At 45.3% G+C, this 23,125-nt stretch overlaps 1 protein-coding gene across 2 annotated transcripts in view; it reads right to left on the reverse strand.

Annotated features, from left to right (window-relative positions):
• LOC135224741 (RNA-binding protein 34-like) overlaps positions 1 to 23,053 on the reverse strand; it is a 55,143-nt gene extending 32,090 nt beyond the window's left edge. Inside the window, exons 1-2 of one of the 2 annotated variants that reach the window (XM_064264064.1) lie at positions 22,914 to 23,053; positions 20,643 to 21,135 (exon numbers count right to left, since the gene is read on the reverse strand). In XM_064264064.1, coding sequence (XP_064120134.1) covers positions 20,643 to 21,119 — 477 coding nt within the window. In that variant the 5' untranslated portion in view covers positions 21,120 to 21,135; positions 22,914 to 23,053. Of the gene's footprint in view, positions 1 to 20,642; positions 21,136 to 22,883 lie in introns of both variants that reach the window. The other variant, XM_064264063.1, reaches the window with a different exon arrangement.
• Between the last annotated feature and the right edge of the window lie 72 nt (positions 23,054 to 23,125).

Genomic DNA, 23,125 nt, shown 5'->3' on the forward strand with positions numbered 1-23,125 from the left:
AGATATCACAAGAGTTCCTTACTGAACTGAAGTGACTGGACGCTTGTGCGACACTGCACTTGGTTCAGAAGAAAGTCTAGAACATATCTATATTTAAGTTTCTATTACAAGATATCACAAAGAGTTCCTTACTGAACTGAAGTGACTGGACGCTTGTGCGACAACTGCACTTGTTTTTTCAGAAGAAAGTCTAGAACATATCTATATTTAAGGATTGGTTGTAAGCTCCTGTAACCCAGGATTGTGCCCGCAGACACAAACGGACCTAATGAAAAACATTTTTCATAGGTCACACGCACGTCCTTCAAATAGTGAGCCGCAAACACAGAATTACATCTCCATATGTCGCTTCCAAGATATTCTTCAGCGACATATTTCTCTGAAAAGAGAGAGACGTTGCCACTGCTCTCACTTCATGAGCTCTTACTCTTAGGAGTTTTAAGGAATCGTCCGTGCAAGCCTTATGAGCGTCCATAATTACGTTCCTGACAAAAAAAGGCTAATGCATTCTTAGACATAGGTCTTGATGGATCCTTCACTGAGCACCACAGGCCTTGTCTAGAACCATCCCAAAACTGTTCCTTTTTCTTAAGTAAAACTTTAATGCCCTTACTGGGCAAAGAAAGACCTCTCCGGTTCCCTGCCGACGAGACCCGATAATCCTTTTACTTCGAAGTTTCTCGGCCAGGGTTTCGAAGGATTTTCATTCTTCGCTAAGAATAATTCCTTGAAAGAACAGATGGCTGAATCTATATTGAACCCGACTTTGTCACTAAGGGCGTGCAGTTCGCTAACCCTTTTTGCCGTTGCCAGTGACAAAAGGAATAAACATTTTCTCGTTATATCACGAAACGAGGCCAATGTAGGGGTTCAAATCTCTCTGAAGTCAAGAACTTCAGTACTACGTCTAGATTCCAGTTAGGGGGAGAAGTCATTCTATACTTCTTGGTCTCAAATGACCTAATCAGATCATGCAGATCCTTATTGTTTCCAAATCTAGGCCCTCTATTCCTAAAGACGGCCGATAGCATACTCCTATAGCCCTTTATCGTGGCTACGGAGAGCTGCGACTCTTCCCTCAGAAATAACAGAAAATCAGCTATTTCTGCTACAGAGGTACTGGGGAGGACAACTTCTTTGACTTACACCTTCCTTCTAAAAAACTTCCCACTTGGATTGATAAACCCGGATAGTGGAAGTTCTCCGGCTCTAGCGATCGAGCTTGCTGCTTTACTAGAAAAGCCTCTCGCTCTGACAAGTCTTTCGATAGTCGAAAGGCAGTCAGAGCGAGAGCGGGGAGGTTTTGATGAAACCTCTCGAAGTGTGGTTGTCTGAGAAGATCCCTCCTTTGTGGAAGGGATCTGGGGAAGTCTACTATCCACTCCAGTACCTCTGGAAACCATTCTTGAGCTGGCCAAAAGGGGGCTATCAGGGTCATTCTTGTCCCCTTTGAAGTCACAAACTTCCTGAGTACTTGCCCCAGAATCTTGAATGGGGAAATGCGTAACGTCTACTGAGACCAATCTAGTAGGAAGGCGTCTACTGCTAGAGCTCTGGGGATCTTCTACCACTGAACAGAAGACTTCCAGTCTCCTCGAGAGGAACGTGGCAAAGAGGTCGACATGAGGAGTTCCCCAAAGAGACCAGAGCTTGAGGCAACTTCTGAGTGGAGGGTCCACTCGGTATGAAGGACCTGGTTCCTCCTGCTCAGCCTGTCCGCTCGTACGTTCCTTACTCCCTGAACGAACCTCGTCAAGAGAGAGATGTTCCTCTGGGATGTCCACAACAGAAGTTCTCTCGTGAGTTCGTAAAGGGCATACGAGTGAGTACCTCCTTGCTTCCGAATGTATGCTAGAGCGTTGTATTGTCCGCATTCACTTGAACTATTTTGTTGCAAACTAACGGTTCGAAGCTCTTTAGAGCTAGGTGTACAGCTAGCAGTTCTTTGCAGTTTATGTGCCAGGACACTTGAAGGAGCATTCCCAAGTGCCTGACACTTCTCTCTTTCCCAAGTTGCTCCCCAACCTTTTTCCGACGCGTCGGAAAACAATACAAGGTTTGGGCTCTGTATTTCCAGGGAAGAGTACCTTTGTTTTCCCTCAGTGGGAGTAACCACCATTCTAGATGTCGTTTTATCAGATCTGGAATGGGAAAAAAGTCCGAGAGTAGTCCTGTCTTCATGTTCCACGAACTTCTGAGGAAGAACTGAAGAGGACGGAGATGAAGTCCCTTCCTAGTGAAAGAACTGTTCAGCGCGAGGAAAGGGTCCCTAAAAGGCTCAACCATTCCCAAAATCGCCGAAGTCCGTTCCTTCCTTAGGAAGAGAGAGACTTTTTCTAAACCTCTCGCTAGTCTCTCTTGAGAAGGAAATACTCGAAAACCCCGAGAATCCATCGAATCCCCAGATAGACCAAGTTCTGGCTGGGGATCAGTTGGGACTTCTCGAGGTTCACGAGTAATCCTAAAGTCTTTATAAGGTTTAGTGTCACATTCAGGTCCTCCAAACACTGTTCCTCTGACTTTGCTCTGATAAGCCAGTCGTCTAGATAAAGAGATATACTGATTCCTTTCAGATGAAGCCATCTCGCCACATTTTTCAAAAGGTTCGTGAAACCTGAGGCGCCGTCGACAGGCCGAAGCACAAGGCTCTGGAATGGAAGATCCTTCCCCCGTCATGAAACGGAGGTACTTCTTCGACGAAGGATGGATCGGGACGTGAAAATATGCGTCCTGGAGATCCAGAGACACCATCCAATCCCCTTGGCGAAGAGCCGCCAGGACTGAAGCAGAGGTTTCCATGGAGAACTTCGTTTTTGAACAAAAAACTTGTTCAGAGCGCTGACATCCAGAACTGGTCTCCATCCCCCCGAGGCTTTCGCAACCAAGAAAAGACGATTGTAAAACCCCGGGGAGCTTTGATCCAGCACAAGTTCTATAGCTCTCTTGTCCCACATCTGATCCACCATTTGTTGAAGAGTATCTTTCAACACAGGGTCCTTGTAATTGGCGGACAATTCCCTCGGAGTTGACGTCAGGGGAGGATTGTCCAGGAAAGGAATGAGATATCCTTCTGAAGAACCGACATCGACCAAGGATCTGTGTCGATGCGAGTCCAGGCTTCCGCAAATCCCCGGAGCCTGGCACCTACTGGTGTTTGGAGGAGCGCCACTTCACTTTCCCCTTTTAAAGGGGCGGAACGAGGCTCGACCTCTCTTCTCGGTCGTTTTCCTTTTAGCGGTAACTCTAGTTGGAGGGCCGCCTCGAAAGGGCCGAACAGGAGTAGACGCCACTTTCTTTTCACCCACCATTACTGGTCTCTTTTCTTCCTGGACGATTGCAGGAGAAGATCTTGAGTCGCTTTCTCCGTCAGCGATCGGGAAATATCCTTCACCAACTGTGACGGGAACAGAAAATCAGACCTAGGGGCGAATAACAAAGCTGCTCTTTGCGAGTGTGATACTGCTTTCGTCAAGAAAGCGCTAAACACAGATCTCTTCTTCAAGAGACCTGCTCCAAACAAGGAAGAAACTTCCCCTGAGCCGTCTGCACCGCCTTGTCAATACATGACAGAAATTGCTAGGAGTACATCCGGTTCTAGCCCTTCAGGGGCATGAGCCTTCTTGGACATCACCCCAAGGGCCCAATCTAGGAAGTTAAAGACTTCTAGAATGTGAAAAAGTCCCTTGAGGAGATGATCCAACTCTGAAAGGCCCCAAGTAATCTTAGCCGTGTGAAGGCTATGTCTCCTGGATGCGTCTACCAGACTGGAAAAGTCAGCTTCAGCTGAAGCAGGGAGAGTGAGACCCATATTCTCCCCAGTCTGGTACCAAATGCCTCTCTTGCCGGTCAGTCTAGGGGGAGGCATGCAAAAGACTGTCCTTACTAGCTCCTTCTTAGTAAGCATCCAGTTATCCAGCGATTGCAGAGCTCTCTTCATAGAAATCGTCGGTCTCATCTTCACGAAAGCCGACGATTTCGGAGTCTTCGAGCATGAAAACAGTGAACGAGGCGAAGGAAGGAGCGGCAGGGATCAATGCGTCTCCGTATTCTGGAGAAGGAGAGCTGTCAAGACTTTGTAGTTCGACAGTCCTTCCTTACTGTGAGACTCGTCCTCTGATTCCTCTTCCATAATCGGATCAGTAGGAGAGACCACTTCTCGTTCCGGGTCTTCTTGTCCAACAATTCTCTCTACTGGGGACAAACTCCCAATAGGAGAGGGGCTAAGAGAGTGTAAAGAGCTCCTATGCTTGACTGGCTCTTCGTACTTGGCTGGCGCCTCGCGCCTGGCTGGCGCCTCGCGCTTGGCTGGCGTCTCGCGCCTGGCTGACTCCTCACGCTTGGCTGGCGCCTCGCGCCTGGCAAGATCCTCGCGCTTGGCTGGCGTCTCGCGCCTGACTGACTCTTCGCGCTTGGCTGGCGCCTCGCGCCTGACTGGTGCCTCGCGCCTCTGAACCGTCCTCGCGCCTGACTGACACCTCGTGCTTGTTGAAGACTCGCGTCTTCCTGAAGTCCCCTCCTTGCGTGACAGATGTTCTTCTTGAGCCTCACGCTTGGATGAATGCTCACGCCTGTTTGTTACTCCGCGCTCGACTGAAGCTACTGATCTGGCAGACGTATCCCATCTGGGAGAATCTTCTCTTCTGCCATGCGTTTTCTCGCTTTGGTCTGACTCTCTTAGAGGACGCTTCTCGTCTGTTTTAGGACGCCTCGCGCTTGGCTGTTGCTACGCGCTTGTCTGGCGGATCCATATCTTCCCACGAGTCTCTATCTGAGAACTCAAAAGACTCACGTTTCGCAGGAGCCTCACTTCTGGTGGGAGAAGGAAGACGAGTCTTCTTAACCGGCAGTCTGACGTCTTTCTTACGAGGAGGATCCTTCGAAAGGACTCCTACTAGGGCGGAAAGCTGTTCCTGTACCGCAAAATGATCCTTTTGGACGCTTTCTCCTGCGTCTTCTTGAACGGGAGAGGTAGACCTCGAAGGCGTGTTGCCCCCATCCTGGACGGCGAACCCTCTTCGCCTTCTTGATAGAAGGAGGTTCTTTCTTTCGAAAAGCGTATTCCGGGCTTGAATCCAAACCAGGATCTCTCCAGTGCCTTTTCAGGGGCCAATGGACAAGTCCGAATCCTTCACCCTCGTTTAGGAGAGGGAGAAGCGGACGAAGAGAAGCACTCTCTGAGGACGCTTTTTCGATAGCGGTCCTGAGCAGGCTGTCTATACACAGCACCTGCTGAAGGGACGCCTGACCGGGGGGAATTCTCCACAACCTCCGTACGGCTTTCGACTTTCCTTCTCCTCTGGCTGGGAGCTTGGAAGAGGTCTAGGCCTGGGAGCGTCGCAGAGACGGTCAGACGCCCCCTCCACCACACTGGGGACACTCACTTCAATAAAGTCACTTTCACCATCCTTACCTTTTATGGTAGCCCTTTCGGCTTTCATCCTGAGAATCGTAGCCTTCAGTTCAGCAATTTCCGAAGCTGAATCTGAATGTACAGTCAGTGAGGGTTCCTGATACAGAATCATAATTAAGAGAAGAGTTAGAATTATCCAAAGGCTCAATAGGCCTTGTACCATACCCGCCATCTTAGATGCAGCCTTCGACTCTATCCTTTCTAACTTCTTCAAGTAAGAAGTTAGAGTCTTCCATCCTCAACATTCAACCTTTCACACTCATGACAGGTGTTAGAAATAGAACAATCAAAAATGGTATTGTTATGATACAATAAAGTTTTATGCATACTTACCTGGCAGGTATATATATAAGCTTATCCTCTGACGCACTGGCAGAATTTCAAAACTCGCGGCAACCGCTAGTACACTGTAGTTCAGGTGATGGCCACCCCGCTCCCGTGGCGCTGGTACTTGGAACTATTCCGTTTTCCTCAGATTTTCTCTGAACCCTGTCTCCTGAGGGGAGGAGGGAATAATTATATTATACCTGCCAGGTAAGTATGCATAAAACTTTATTGTATCATAACAATACCATTTTTATGCATGACACTTACCTGGCAGGTATATATATAGCTGATTGACACATTTGGAGGTGGGTCATAGACAGCAACATCGTCATAATTCAAAAATTTAACCAAAAATTTTTTAGAACTATGTATTATGTTCCTTACCTGCTAAGGTAGCTGACTTCGTAGGTCCTGCCTCTTAGCCTGCTAAACCTTAGTAGCTCTCAACTAGGACGTGACCTGTTTGTTGAGAAAGCTAACCATAAGGGCCTGACAACTGGACGTGACCAATTCGTTGACAGAGAACCCTAGCCCTCATTCACCACGGGCATTCATGCTAGGAAAGTTAGTCACCTGAACCACACACACATATAATACACGCTAATCACCAGACTGAGTTGGTCTTTAACCTCCTCAGACAACCATAAAAACACTATAACCTAATTAAAATAAAACCTAGCATGTTATTAGGTTATGGGGTGGAAACTCCTTTGCCCAGTACTGTACCTGAGGATACATACGGGCCTAACGTTTGACAATTATCAAAAGTTGTCTTCACGTCTCTAAGGTAATGCGAGGCAAACACAGAGTTTGTCCTCCAATACGTTGAATCTATAATGTCCTTGAGGGCTAAATTTTTTCTGAATGCTAAGGACGTAGCTACTGCTCTCACCTCATGAGCTTTAACTTTAATTACACCGAAGCATTCTTCTTGACAAAGCAAATGAGCATCTTTAATGACTTCTCTTACAAAGAAAGCCATTGCGTTTTTAGACATAGGTCTAGTAGGATCTTTTACAGAGCACCACAGAGAACCTGACGTTCCCCTAATGCCTCTTGTTCTTTCTACGTAAAACCGTAAGGCTCTTACTGGGCAAAGAACCCTTTCTTGCTCTTGACCTACCAGATCAGCCAGTCCTTCAATCTCAAATGATCTTGGCCATGGATGCGAAGGATTCTCATTCTTTGCTAAGAACTCCTGTTGAAACGAACAAACTGCTTTGTTGTGTTTCCAACCTATTTGCTTGTCAATAGCTTGCAGTTCGCTAATCCTTTTAGCTGTAGCTAAAGCTACTAAGAAAATAGTTTTCTTAGTTAGTTCTCGCAACGGTGCACTGCCCATAGGTTCGAACTTATCCGTCTCCAAGAATTTGAGAACGACGTCCAAATTCCAAGAAGGGGTTCTGCACCGTCGATCCTTCTTTGTATCAAACGATCTGAGGAGATCTCTAAGATCTGCGTCATTGGACAGGTTTAAACCTCTGTGTCTAAACACTGCAGACAAACATACACTTATAGCCTTTAATCGTCGATTAGCCAAACCTAGTTCTTTCTTCAGGTATAGCAGGAAATCTGCAATCTGAGTCACAGAGGTACTGGATGAAGAAATCTTCCGATTCTTGCACCATCTACGGAAGTTGTCCCACTTCGCCTGGTACACTTTGATAGTCGATGGTCTTCGTGCTCTTGCCACTGCCTTCGCTGCTTCTCTAGAAAACCCCCTCGCTCTGACAAGTCTTTCGATAGTCTGAACGCAGTCAGACCCAGAGCGAGGGTGTTCTTGTGGAACCTGTCGAAGTGGGGTTGTTTGAGAAGATCTACTCTCGTGGGTAGACTTCTCGGGATCTACTGTCCATTCCAGTACCTCTGTGAACCACGTTTGGGCCGGCCAGTATGGGGCTATCAGGGTGAGCCTTGTTCCTCGACTTTCCCTGAATTTCTTCATTACCTTTTCCTAAAATCTTGAACGGGGGAAAAGCGTACGCATCTAGCCCCGTCCAATCTAGTAGGAAGGCATCGACTGCGACTGCAAGAGGGTCCGGGATCGGAGAACAGTAGTTCGGTAACCTCTTCGTCGCCGCGGTAGCGAAAAGATCCACTACTGGAGTGCCCAAAGCTTCCACAGTCTCTGGCATACTTGAACGATGCAAACATCCACTCCGTGGAAAGCACTTGTCCGTCCCTGCTCAACAGATCCGCCCTGACGTTCTTCTCCTGAATGAACCTGGTGAGCAGGGTGACGTTTTCTTTCTGTGACCAAAGAAGAATCTCCTTCGCCAGGTTGCAAAGAGACAACGAGTGAGTTCCTCCTTGTTTCCGTATATACGCCAGAGCTGTGGTATTGTCCGCGTTGATCTGCACTACTTGCCGCTGATCCACGGTCTGAACGCTTTCATAGCCAAGAAGATCGCCATCAGTTCCTTCCTGTTATGTGCCATGCCTTTTCTTCTTCGCTCCAAAAGGCCTGACTCCTCCCGAGGGCACCCAGCGTCGCTCCCCAGCTGCGTCTGACGCGTCGGAAAATAATATCCGGTCTGGGTTCTTCTGCTGGAGTGACGTACCCTCTGACAACCTCTCCCCGGCACTAGCCACCACTTTAGTTCCTCCTTTATCTTTGGAGGAATTGGAAACCGGAAGGAATCTGGTTGCGATCTTCTTGGCCAGACTTCGTTCAGAAAGAACTGTAAGGGCCTCATGTGAAGTCTCCCTAGTGAAAATGAACCGCTCTAGCGAAGAGAGTCCCCCACAGCAGGCATCCATTCTCTCGCTGAGCATTGGTCTTTCAATAGGAATTCTTCCACTTTCCGTATACACATGGTCTGCCTTTCGGGTGACGGAAAAGCCCGAAAAGTCACTGAGGATATCCGAATCCCCAAATAAACTATTTCCTGAGATGGGATCAGTCGTGACTTTCCCAGGTTCACCATCAGACCAGCTGCTGGGTTAAATCCAATGTTACATTCGTGTCCTCCAGACATTGCTGTTTTGATTGTGCTCTTATGAGCAATCGTCGAGGTAGAGAGATACTCTGGACTCCTGCCAAATGAAGCCACTTCGCCACATTCGTCATCATTTCTTGTAAAAATTTGAGGCGCCGTGCACAGCCCGAAACACAGGGCTTTGAATTGATAAATCCTTCCCTGGATTACGAATCTCAGATATTTCCTGGACCTTGGATGAATTGGAATATGGAAGTACGCATCCTGAAGGTCCAGTGTTACCATCCAGTCGCCTGGTCGTACCGCTGCCAGTACTGAATCGTTCGTCTCCATCGTAAACTTGGTCTTTTCTACGAACAAGTTTAGCTGGCTTACGTCCAGTACGGCCTCCAACCTCCTGATGATTTCGGTACTAGAAACAGACGGTTTTGTAAAAACCTGGGGATTCGCAATCCAGAACCGGTTCTATTGCCCCCTTTTTCCATCATGGTGACGACCTGATGCCAAAGAGCCTCTCTCTTCTCTAAATCGATGTAGTGAGCCCCTAGGGCTCTCGGAGCTGTAGCGAGAGGTGGTTTCTTGAGAAAGGGATCTTGTACCCTTCCTTCGCTACCTTTACGGACCAAGGATCCGCTCCTTTGTTTTGCCAGACTTCCCAGAAGTCCAAAAGTCTGGCCCCTACACAAGTCTGGAGGCCTTTTGACTCATTGTTTCGTTGAAGTTTTAGCACCTCTTTTGGCTGGACCACCTTTTCCTCTAAATGCTGGTCGGGAGAAAGTCTACCCACAAAGGGCTGCTGTGCTGTCTTCGTATCTTTCGTAGTCTTCTTCATGACCTTAGAAGGTAAATACTTCCACAGATGACGTAAGAAGATCTTGGGTTAGCCTTGAGTGAGTGAGAGAGATATGTCCTTAATGATCTCTTGAGGGAAGAGCTGTCCTGACAGGGGAGAGAACATCAAACTCCGACTTTTGCGCGTTCGACACTCCTTTAGCAGCGAACGAGCATAAGAGATGTCTTTTCTTCAAGACGCCTGCTGTGAATATTGAAGCCAAATTCATTAGCTCCATCTCTCAAGGCTTTATCTATACAGGACATGATGCTTCTCGACAACTCGGATACTGACGACTCTTCCATCTCCGAAGTCCGAGCCAGGGCCCCCAACGACCAGTCAAGAAAAATTAAATACCTCAAAAGTCCTAAAGATACCTTTGAGTAAATGGTCGAACTCCGAAGAAGTCCACCACACTTTGGCTGAATGCAAAGCATGTCTACGGGAGCTATCCACTATGTTGGAAAAGTCTCCCTGGGAGGAGGCAGGTACTCCCAGGCCAAGACTTTCCCCCGTAGCATACCAAACACCAGACTTCGAAGCCAACTTGGCCGGCGGAAAAAACAAAAGAAGTCTTGCCCGACTCTTTCTTCTCCTTCAACCACTCATTACTCGTTGAAGGGCTTTCTTGGCCGAATGGACAAAGTCATTTTTTTTTTTTCAAAAAACAAACCGACGATTTCTTGGCTTTCTTCGTCTTTGAAAATTGCGACAAAGGCGATGGAGGGCCTGAAGGTTGAAAATCTCCTTCAAACAGAGAAAGAAGACACTCTGTTAGCCTCTTGTAATCCGAAGAAGGCGTTCGTCTTGTCCTCTTCCGTACTCTCCGCAAATTCTTCCTCCTGCGAAGAAATATCTTGCAAACCAAGATCCTGCTGATTCTCCCAATCAGAGTCTTATGCAGCTGCTGTTTAGAAAGTGCATGTGGCACTGACTCCCTACAAAACTCCTCTCTTCCTTGTCGAGACAATGTTTTGACTTGCTGCCGCCTGCGTCCTGCGTCCTCCTGAACGTATGCGTTCCACGCTGCGTCCATCACTTCTCCTCTTGCGTCGCGTCCTGAACTTCGTCTTCTTACAGGACGCACTGCGTCCTCGGGTCGCGTTGTACGTCCTGTCCTCTTTGGAGGACTTAACCGGGAGAGACGAGTCCTTACGTCTAACCGAAGGTTGTTCGGGCTTCTCCCATGATTGCACAATTACTGCCAATCTCTGCTGCATATCCCGCAGCACCTCCTTCGTCCCCGCCCTCCTTACGAGACTCCTGATGATGAGGAGATCGAGGACGCCACCGGGCTCACACGAGGCGGCGAGATGCGAACTTCCAGCCGACGTGAAATCCTCTTCCTTTTGATAGGGATCATCTCTTCATTCCTCCGATGAAAAAAAATCTCAGGGCTACTCCACCCTTCCTGGTCGAAAGCCCTTTCCTCCTGTGAAGAGGACGGACAGTATGACCTCTTGAGAGGACGCGATACCTCCGCGAATCGTCTGCTTCCTTCCCGAGGCCGAACTATCCGAAGAGTAACTGGCACTTCCCAGTATCGCCTTTTCTATGGCGTACTGCAGCAGCCTGGGACGTCTCAACAGGACTGCCTGAAGGGACGCCTGATCGCATGTCAACCCCTCTCGCCTCCCTTCGACTGTCGACATGCCTTCTCCCTTGGGTCTGGGAGCTTGACAGAGGTCTAGGTCTAGGAGCACGAGAGAGACGATCAGACGCCACTCCACAACCACTGTCACCAAACACTTCCACTTTGTCCGTTAACCGTTTAATTTGGTCTCCCATGGACGCAAGGGCAGCGAACACTTTCACTATTTGTGGATCCGTAGTATCCTCAGATATAGCAACTGGCGCAGGAGAGACCTGGGGAAAAGTGCTACATCTACATGTGAATGAGCTGGAGAAGACACATGCAAGGAATCATCCAAAGGTTTACTCGAAGATCCCCGATCTTTCAACTCCTAGATACAGATCTTCTAACCCGATCTTTTTCAATCTCTCCACATACTTCATAAGAGCCTTCCACTCTTTCTCTTCAGACACTGACATTCATTACACCTATTGTCCCACGTACATACAAACTCACGACACTTCTTACAAATAGTATGTGGATCTACCGATGATTTCGGCAGTCTCACCTTACACCCTTCTTTCACACAAAATCTAAACATACTCCTGAATCAGACATACTAGACAAATTCAAAACAATTGCGATTGCCACTCTAACTTCCTGAATACGATACCAAATATCCAAAAGTCAGATAACGAGCAGGAAATTCAACAGAGAACCAACAACGATGGTTGCCGGTTCGGCTGGCAGAGAAAATCTGAGGAAAACGGGAATAGTTCCAAGTACCAGCGCCACGGGAGCGGGGTGGCCATCACCTGAACTACCAGTGTACTAGCGGTTGCCGCGAGTTTTGAAATTCTGCCAGTGCGTCAAGAGGATAAGCTATATATATACCTGCCAGGTAAGGTGTCATGCATAAAACCCCTACATTTGCGACATACAGTGTGAGAATCAACCGAAGCTTTCGGTATCCTCACCTTGCAGCCTACATTCACACACATTCTCACACAAACACTTGAATCAGACATTCTGAAGAAAAATCAAAAAGCAAGTCCAAATCCAGTCCACAGTAGCGAATGCCAAAACACGATCCAGGTACTTCACCCAAAAGTCCCACAAAAAGATGATCAATTGCTTAGAAAAGCGAATTCCAGTCAAGAGGTGGCAGCAAACGATGTTGATACCACCGGCGACAGAAAATATATGAGTAGAAAACGGGAATGGTTCCTAGTCCTGCCACCCAGGGCAGGCCGGTAGATCACCTGACTACCTGTAGCGAGTGGCGCGAAATTTGTGAATTTCTTGTCGGGGACGACGGAGTCTTAGCTATGTATATATCTGACAGGTAAGTTGATTGTATGAAACAGTAGTTTACCGACCGGCGACAGAAAAAATATGAATAGAAAATGGGAATGGTTCCTGATATCCGCCTCCCAGCGGCGGGAATGGGTACTAACACCTGGCCGCCCACTGCGTGTGCCGCGAGTTTTGAAATTCTGTCGGACTTCAGAAAATACAGCTATATATATATCTGTCAGGTAAGTGGCATGAACAAATTTTGCATTTATTACATAGCCTTTTATTTAAAAATGTTTTTCATTTAAAAAAAAAATGGGCATTAACATTCATTATTTCTTATGACATTTTCCTCTGAAAAATCTATGTCAAACAGATATGAAAAAATATTAATGTAAATAAGCTTTATTATAACTCATAATTTCCCTACTGACTATTGTTCTCAGTAACTGAAAACAAAAGTAAGGTGCTCAAGTTCTCAGCTAAACTGGGCAGTGGGGCTTATGTAAAGGGTAGCTTAAGAGATAAATCCTTTAAACTTCATGGGTTAATAGGCTTGGCCCACCTGCATATCGCCTCTCAAAAGTAACAAGAAAAGGGCAGCGTCTTCCGTAATAATTGTTACATTTATAAATCCGATTTCTCATTTTATTCACAAATAAAATTATAATCACAATACTATGTGAATGCTTATGTTCAGCAAAACATGATAAAAACTTTAAACGAAGGCAGGATACAGCCAAGATCAAGATTCTGAGATACCAACCTCGCAAGGCTATTATAATAATAATAATAATAATGCCCTTGTATCATTAAAATAAGTTTAAAACGTTCACTGAAAAAGCAGAGAACAAGAACAATTTGTTAAGAGTGCAGCTTTACCAAGACTAATCAGCGGTGAATAAATTAATTCATATCAATGAACACTTAGTATGAACTGTTTTATCTTGTTACATATATGTTACAAAACCTACTGATTGACTTCTGGATTTCACTAATAAAAGCTGGAATTAGTGCTTTTTACTATGTACTGTAACACCTGAGATGGACTGGATGGCAATAATCTATCAAATTTTCATTGATTAATCATCATCATCCCCATCATTTCCAATGTCACATGACACATGGAGCCTTAGTGAAAATGACCAAACATTAATTACATACCTGGTGAAGGTCACAAAGTGACTGTGATCCCCTAATTCATACAACCCATTCAACTATTTACAAGATATTTCGTCAAAACTCACAGAGATGCTGGCAAAACTTCACCTCCCACCTTTTTTTATTTATTTATTTTTTAATTGTTGAATACCATATTAAGAAAAGAACACATGGAGGCAGTACCAAAAAATATGTAGAAATAATGAGGGTCAAGAGAAGCTGAGTGGAGATGACAAAAAAAATATGTAGAAATAATGAGGGTCAAGAGAAGCTGAGTGGAGATGACAAACTTCCCCCAGGTGATTATGATTATTACTTTTCTCCTAAAAATCAAATAATGAGGTCTTAAATTGATCTCTTGAGAGAAATGGGACACATTGCATATATTAATGATACCTTACCCTATATTACAGTAGTACAATGGAATAATCATGCTAGCATGCAATTAGTTACTTGGTAAACATGATATTGTTATGTTACAATAAAGTTTCATACATACTTACCTGGCAGATATATACATAGCTAAGACTCCGTCGTCCCCGACAGAAATTCAAATTTCGCGCCACTCGCTACAGGTAGGTCAGGTGATCTACCGGCCTGCCCTGGGTGGCAGGACTAGGACCCATCCCCGTTTCTATCATATTTCTCTTCCTTCCACCTGTCTCCCCTGCGGGGAGGCTGGGTGGGCATTTAATTGTATATATCTGCCAGGTAAGTATGTATGAAAACTTTATTGTAACATAACAATATCATTTTCATACAATCAACTTACCTGTCAGAATATACATAGCTGATTGGCACCCTTCGGTGGAGGGTAAGAGACAGCTACTATATGGAATAGACAGGTAAACAAAACATATGTTGTAGGTATAATAAAACCTTGGTTCCTACCTGATAGGTGGTAGACCTTGGTGGGTGTTTTGCCCAGTAGTCTGCATCACCTCAAGAAACTTTAGCGAGATATGTGATCTATGGCCAAGAGTTCTTGTGGGTCTGCCGATGGGGTCTTACCCACTTACTCAGCAGAGCCTAAAAGGACTTTGTCATGGGTGCTGATCCAACTTATATGACAATACACCTTATGAAGGAGCACCACAAAACCCAATCCCGACCACCTGATCCTAACCATGTGTTAGAAATAAGGATTGTTACGAGTTATCCCCGAACTCGTCACAACAACCGTTAACTCAAAAACCACTACGCAACATACATAATTTTTCAAAAAAAAAAAAAAATTTTATTATACTCAACTAATTGGATATGACGAGAATCTTTATGAACACATAGACTGGCCGCCCGTGCGAGCCTGAATCCTCCATTGTTCGAAGAGATTCGATCATATCCAAAAAGAAGAAAGTATATACATTTAAGGATGGTGTCAGCTCCCGTACCCCAGAACCGTATCTGCCGATACGATAGGACTAGAGAAAAGCACTTCTATACGTCACACGCACGTCTTTCAAGTAATGAGATGCAAACACTGAGTTGCATCTTCCAATATGTCGTATTTATAATGTTTTTAAGCGACATATTCTTATAAAAACGCGAGGACGTCGCAACCGCTCTTACTTCATGAGGCTTTTACTCTCAGTAGTTGCAATTGTTCGTCAGGACAGACCTTATGAGCGTCCGTAATGACGTTTCTTACAAAGAACGCTAGAGCATTCTTGGACATTAGTCTTGTGGGGCTTTTAACCGCGCACCAAAGACCTTGTCTAGAGCCTCCCAACTGACGCTTCCCCTCTGAAGATAGAACTTCAGAGCTCTAACAGGGCATAGAAGACCTCTCTGCTTCTCTGCCTACGAGACTCGACATTCCTTTGACTTCGAATGACCTAGGCCAGGGATTCGTGGATTCTCGTTTTTCGCTAAAAACAAGGTCTTAAACGAGCAAATAGCCGAGTCTCCCCCTTGAATCCCACTTGTCCCTCCTGCAGAGCTTGTAACTCACTAATCCTTTTTGCTGTCGCTAATGATAAAAGGAATAGGCATTTTCTAGTTATGTCCCTAAATGATGCCAGATGCGGAGGCCTCGAATTCTATCCGAAGGACAGATATTTGAGGACTACGTCTAAGTTCCAGTTCGGAGGTACTGGTTCCTTAGACTTGAAGTCTCAAAACAAAGATCTTATGAGATCGTGGAGATCTTTGTTATTGCCAGATCTAAACCCTCTGTTCCTGAATACAGCCGAGAGCATACTTCTGTATCCCTTTATCGTGGATACGGCTAGATGAGATTTTAACTCTCAGGAATAGCAAGAAAATCAGCAATTTCCGCTATAGAGGTAGAGGAGGAGGACAACTTCTTAGCTCTACACCACCTTCTAAAGACCTCCCACTTCGACTGGTATACTTTCGAAGTGGAGGTTCTGCGAGCTACTCGCGATCGCGCTTGCCACTTCGCGAGAAAAGCCTCTCGCTCTGACAAGTCTTTCGATCGTCGAAAGGCAGTCAGAGCGAGAGCGGGGAGGTTTTGAATGGTACCTCTTGAAGTGTGGTTGTTTGAGAAGATCCGTCCTTCCTGGTAGGGATCTTGGAAAGTCTACGATCCACTCTACTACCTCCTGTGAACCATTCCTGGCCGGCCGGCCAAAAGGGGGCTATTAATGTCATCCTCGTCTCTTTTGACGCCACAAACTTTTTCATTACTAAACCCCAGGATTTTGAATGGGGAAAAGCGTAAAACGTCCACTCGAGACCAGTTTAGCAGGAAGGCGTCTACCATAATTGCTCTTGGATCTTCCACGACCGAGCAAAACCACTGGGAGCCTTTTGAAATGTATGTTGCGAAGAGATCCCACATGAGGAGTTCCCCACAGAGACCAGAGATCGAGACACACTTCCTCGTGCAGAGTCCATTCTGTGTGAAGGGACCTGGTTCCTCCTGCTGAGCCTGTCCGCCCATCACATTCCTTACTCCCTGTACGGAACCTTGTCAGCAGGGAGATGTTTTCCTGTGGAGACGTCCAAAGTAATAGATCCTCGTGAGTTCGTAAAGGAACGAGGAGTGAGTTCCTCCTGTTTCCGAATGTAGGCAAGTGCGGTGGTGTTGTCCACGTTTTACTTGCACTACCTTGTCTCTCACCAGAGGTTTCTAGGCTCTTCAAGGCCAAGGTGTACGGCGAAGAGCTCTTTGCAGTTTATGTGCCAGGACACCTGTGCTGGTTCCCAGGTGACCCTGACACTTCCTCCGAGCCTAATGTCGCTCCCCAACCCGTCTCCGACGCGTCGGAGAACAACACTAGGTCTGGGTTCTGAGTTCTTAGAGAGATCCCTTTGTTCTCTGCAGAGGTAGCAACCACCACTGTAGGTGTGCCTTTATCTCCACTGGAATGGGAAAAACGTCCGACAGTTGCCCGGTTTATTTTTCCAGCTCCAAGACTTCTTGAGAAGAATTGAAGTGGACGGATATGAAGTCTTCCTAGTGGGAAGAACTGTTCCAGCGAGGGAAAGGCGTCCCCAGAAGGCTCAACCATTCCTCGCTGACGTTTGTTGTTTCTCTAAGAAGAGGAGAGATTATCCTCAAACCTTTTGTTTGCGGTTCTCTCTTGCGAAGGAAAAACTCGAAAAACCCCGAGAATCCATCCGAACCCAATCCCCAGATAGACTATGTCTTGTCTGGGGATCAGTTGAGACTTCTCGAGGTTCACAAGCAATCCCAACGCCTTGGTCAAATCCAGAGTTAACTTTAGGTCCTCCAAGCACTGTCTCTCCGATCTGGCCCTGATGAGTCCAGTCGTCTAGGTACATAGAGACATTCACTCCTTTGAGATGAAGAAATTCTCGCCACCATTCCTCATCAGGCTTGTGAAGACCTGAGGAGCTGTGGACAGGCCGAAACAACAAGGCTCTGAACTGAAAGATCCTTCCCCCCCCCGTCATGAAACGGAGGTACTCTTCGACGAAGGGTGGATCGGGACGTGAAAGTAGGCGTCTTGGAGATCTAGAGACACCATCCAATCTCCTTGTCGTAATGAACGCTAGGACTGAAGCAGAAGTCTCCATGGAGACTTCTCCTTCTGAACAAATTTGTTCAGAGCGCTGACGTCTAGCACTGGTCTCCAGCCTCCCGAGGCTTTCGCCACTAGAAAAAGGCGATTGTAAAACCCCGGGGAGTTTTGATCCAGTACTAGTTCTACTGCACTCTTGTCCCACATTTGTTCCACCATCGATCGAAGAGTACCCTCAGCACAGGATCCTTGTACTTGGCTGATAGTTCCCTTGGTATTGACGTTAGGGGCGGAGTAATTCAGGAAAGGGATACGATATCCCTTCCTTATTATATTTAGTGAAGACGCGTCTGCGTCTATCAGTGTCCAGGCCTCCACGAATCCCAGGAGCCTGGCACCTACTGGTGCTTGGAGGAGAAATGTTTCATTTTCCCTTTTTAAAGGGACGAAAGGCGGGCCTACCTCTTCTCTCTGGAGCCTTCCTTCTTGCGGGAGGTCTGGGAGATCGGACCACCTCGAAAGGGCTGCATAGAAGTGCTCGGTTCTTTCTTGTCCGAAACTAAGCAGGTTTCTTCTTCCTAGCTGACTGCGTCAGAAGACCTGTGTCGCCTTCTCAGTTAAAGAATGAGCTACGTCCTTCACTAACTTAGAAGGGAACAAATAGTCCGACAGAGGTGCATATAGTAGAGCTGCCCTCTGAGCATGCGAGACTGCCTTTGTTAAGAAGGCGCCATACACTGTCCTTTTCTCTTCAAAAGACCTGCTCCAAAATAATGAAGAGACTTCAAAGATCCATCTGTACTGCTTTGTCGATGCAAGACAAAATGCATAACAGGGCTTCAGGTTCGATTCCCTGCGAATCGTGAGCTTTCTTGGACATCACCCCAAGGGACCAATCTAAGAAGTTGAAGACTTCCAATTACATGGAAAAAGTCCATTGAGGAGATGATCCAGTCTGAAATACTCCATGTAATGCGAGCAGAATTAAGACTTGGACGCCTTGAAGCGTCAACTAGCGTCGAAAAGTCTGCCTCTGTAGTAGCAGGGAGAGCGATACCCATATCCTCACCCGTCTTGTACCATATGCCTCTTTTCCCAGCTAATCTTGCTGGAGGCATGCAAAATACTGTCCTGACTAAGTCTTTCTTCGACTTCATCCAGGAGTCTAAGGCGTGTAAAGCCCGCTTCATCGAGATGGTGGGCTTCATCTTCAGAAAAGACGAAGGCTTCTTCGCCTTCGCACTCGAAAAGAGCGAGCGCGGAGAAGGAGGAGCAGCTGGAGTCAACTCGTCTCCGTATTCCTCCAAAAGCAGGGTAGTTCAACACCTTATAGTTGGACAAGCCCTCTCTTCCAAGATCGTCATCATCCGAGTTTTTTTGCCCTCTCCAACTCGTGATAATTCTGAGTTCTGTTCTCCTTTCAGAACTTTCTCTTCTGGAGGAGACAAACTCCTGATCGGGGAGAGGGGCTAAGGGAATGAAAGTCTTTCCTTTTCCCGTTTTGATCGACCTGGAAGGCGTCACAACCTGCGGCTTCTTCTCGCGCTTTAGAAGACGTCTTGTATGACGCTTCCCGCTCTCCGAGCGTCATGTATGACGTCTCTTGTTGACGTCTTGATGACGCTTCGCGTTCTGGAAGACGCTTCGCTCTCTAAGGGCTTCCTACTCGGAGTCACAATCTTGGACGGAGCGTCAGTCTAACATCCGCATTGGAATGACGCTTCACTTCTAAAAAGACGTCTTTTGATCTTCTTGTCTTACGACACTCTTGTCAGCCCCCGTTCTTCGAGCAGGTGCGAGAGGACGAGACTTCTTAATTGGAAGCGTCACGTCCTTCCGACTGGGGCGCTAAAACTCCACAAGAGATGACAGTTGCTCCTGAACCGCCATAATTATCTTTCTTGAGGCTTCTCCTACGTCTAGGGTGCATGACGCCTCTAGTCATCACTCGGGGAAGAAGCATGATGGTGGTACTTCCATCATAAGCGGTCAGGTGACGCTGACGCCACCTTCGCCTTCTTAATAGCAGACGGGGCGTCATCCGAGAAGCGCCTCTGGGCTTGAATCAATGTCTTGCTTCATATGACGCTTCAGCGGTCTAGATAAGTTCGACTCCTTCCACCCTCGTTTAGGTGAGGGAGAGGGAGAGGACGAGAAACACTCGCGAAGGACGCTTTTTCTATAGCAGCCCTTGAGCTGGCTGCCATGAAGCAGAGCTAGCTGAAGGGACGTCTGACCGTTTGGGGATTCCCCACGACCTCCTTAAGGCTTTCGACTTTCCTTCTCCTCTGGGCATGTGAGCTTGGAAGAGGTCTAGGCCTGGGAGCGCCGCAGGGACGATCAAACGCCCCCTCCACAACACTGATAGGACTCACTTCACTAATTGTTCACTATCACTAAGCCTTACCTTTCGAGTCCGCCATCTTGGTTTTCATGTCCTCGAATAGTCGCTTTTGTTTCAGATTGGCGATTTCCGATGCCGAATCCGAAAAGACACTCTGAGAATGAGATTTTATAGGGAGAATCTACAGTAGTAGGGTTAGAATTATCGGTGAAAGGCTCAATAGGCCTTGAATTCCCCACCTTTCAGTCGTCTAACTCTATCCCTCTCATAACTTCTTCAAATAAGAAGTCAAAGTCTTCCATTCTTCTGCATTCAAAACCCTCGCATTCCTTACAAGTGTTAAAAGCAGAACACTGAACCCCCCTACATTTACGGCATACAGTGTGAGGATCAACCGAAGCTTTCGGTATCCTCACCCTGCAGCCTACATTCACACACATTCTCACACTCACATTAGAATCAGACATACTGAGAAAATTCCAAAAGAGTTATTCCAAAAACAGTCCACAGTAGCGAATGCCAAAACACGATCCAAATACGTCACCAAAAAGCCGAAAAACGTTGATCAAATGTTGAAAAAAGAATCTAAGTCAGGAGGTAATAACAACAATGTTGATACCACCGGCGACAGAGAAAATATGATAGAAAACGGGGATGGTTCCTAGTCCTGCCACCCAGGGCAGGCCGGTAGATCACCTGACCTACCTGTAGCGAGTGGCGCGAAATTTGAATTTCTGTCGGGGACGACGGAGTCTTAGCTATGTATATATCTGACAGGTAAGTTGATTGTATGAAAATTTAAGTTCTTACCTTTCCATACTTGGAGAAGAAACTGGCAAATTTACGTTTTCCAATATTTAAACCAACATTCCCTACAAAAATGGTCCTCTCATCTTCACTTCCATCAACAAATTTACCAAATCCTTCTTTCTTTCCACTATTACTTTCTAAGACACCAGATGATTTTACGTCTTCCGTGCTTGACATTTCTTCTCCCCCGGTTGGATCAGAATTTTCAGAAAGCATTTCCTCTTCAGACATACTTTCACTATGTCTTGCAGTTTCTTTTAACCCTTCCTTATTTTTCTTAATTTTACTTTTCTTCTTTTTCTTTGGCTTTTCATCTGAATCACTTTGTGTCACCAATTTAATTTTGGAGACTTGGTCTGAACTAAAGCCAGGGTGTCTATGTTTCTTTTTAGATACTTTCCCAGGAGATTTATGGTTGACACCAGACAAATGTGTAACACCTGGTGAATTCTTATTTCTTTTTATCTCTGCCTTCATTTTTGATTCTGAAAATCTGTGAAGTAACAAATAACACCAAAATGATGTATACACTTTATTTAGAATTCCTATACTACATATTTCATGTCCTTCATAACTTTCCTTGGTTTTATGAAAAAACAAAACATTACACCAGCCTTGCCTGTGTGAACAGAGCACCCATATGATTTACATATTTTACATATAATTTATGTTGCCTTTTAGTTTTTATTTATCATTGAAAATTAATGAATATTTTTCTTTATTCAGAATAGAACAAATATGAAATTTATTGGGCTAAGTTTAACACAGTTTGAGATAAAGCTGGCCAAAAGCCAAAGAAACTTAAAATGGAGTCAATCATGATGATGTTATTTATTAATTATATATTTTAATTCTGCAACTAGAATAAACAAATTCACCAATGTAATAATACTTAGCTGATCAAATGAATTGACCTAAAACTGGGATAAAAACATATTTGATCAGTATTTATCATTAACTAAACAAAGATTTCAAGTAACTGACAATGACTGCAAAAGTACAGTGTACTGTATTAATAATCTGAGGTAAAAAGTTAGATTAGGCAATAAGATGAATTTTAAAATGATGACGCTAAAGAGAAAATGCGGCTGAACATAAGTGAATAAAATTAACTTTAATAATATATACTGAAGAGGAGTTCATAAAACATGTTTGGGTAATACTGCAAAATAGTTACAAACATTAAAATAACAGCAAGTTCTTAATAAGAAACTAAAATACTAGGCTATGGGAGAAATCATTTTCCAAAGTAGGCTAATACAGATTATAAAAATACAAAAAGTAAACAAAACGAGTTCACAAATATAAAGTCAGTGATAAATCAAGCAAATTTGCCTAATTGCTAGCCTGAACTGAAATTGGTAAAATGACGGAAAAGTTGCACTTTCGGTCTAGTACTAGCCTACCTATTTCTGCAGGATAGCTTACCTACTACCCTAATATCCTTTTCGGTAGATCTAGGTTAGGCTAGGTTACCTAACCTGGGTAGTAACTCCGCTTCGGGTATTTATTTGGAAATTACAGTTTCCTATCTTAGCTAGTACCCTACTATTTGGGTTACTTTATTAAGAATTTATCGTTATTGTTTGATGGTCGACTGTAATTAACCCCCAGGGACTAGCCTAGGTAGTGCTAAATACGGCGAAATAGGTAGGTACATTGGATGCCCCATTCCCATGTGGGTTATGCATTTGCGGGACTGTTCCTAGCAGTCTGTGCGGAGTTAGGCTACCTAAGTATTTTCTAGAATACCTCCTTTTCTTAGCCCCATAATAAAATTAAGATAATTAGGCTAAAGTATGCAACCTATCCTAACCCTACCTTAACCTAAATTTTCCTAAGGCATCAAGCACTGACACCCCCGGCACATTGGCCCCCCAGCGATACCCCCAACCCCCAGCAACGTTACAATGTTAGGAACATGGCTGAACAAGTAAGTAATATTTAGCTGTATTGCTGCTAGGAAATTTTGTCAATAATCTAAATTACCACCATTTCCACAGCCCAAAAAGACCCAAAATCAGGTACTGCTAATTTCAGGGTGTCGTGACTGTCATTACATTAGGGGTACTATAGCCTAGTACCTACCTAGGTAGGTAGGATAGACTACCTATTACCTAGTAGTAGTATTTAGCTAGTGTCAATTAACCATTTAGTATTTTGGTTATATATACTGAATACTCGCAGCCCACTTTACTTCTGATCCATTACGGGAAATTTTGAATATATATTTTTGCTTACCAAATTATAGCTAGTAGCTACTATATCTACCTTCGAAATCAGACCACGACTGTCAACATGCGAGTTTGTGTTAGTCACACTAACGCAACATTTCCTTTGCAACTGCTCCTCATTAGTTAGTTTCTGAGCTATGGGCATATTTTTGCTTGTATTTTATCACCTAGCAAACACTGTTTTTGTCGTAGTTGTCTACCATCATTTATTGTTTATTTGCAGTTATAGAAATACGCAATTGTCACGTT

Source organism: Macrobrachium nipponense, chromosome 12, assembly GCF_015104395.2.
Source record: "Macrobrachium nipponense isolate FS-2020 chromosome 12, ASM1510439v2, whole genome shotgun sequence".
NCBI lineage: Eukaryota > Metazoa > Arthropoda > Malacostraca > Decapoda > Palaemonidae > Macrobrachium > Macrobrachium nipponense.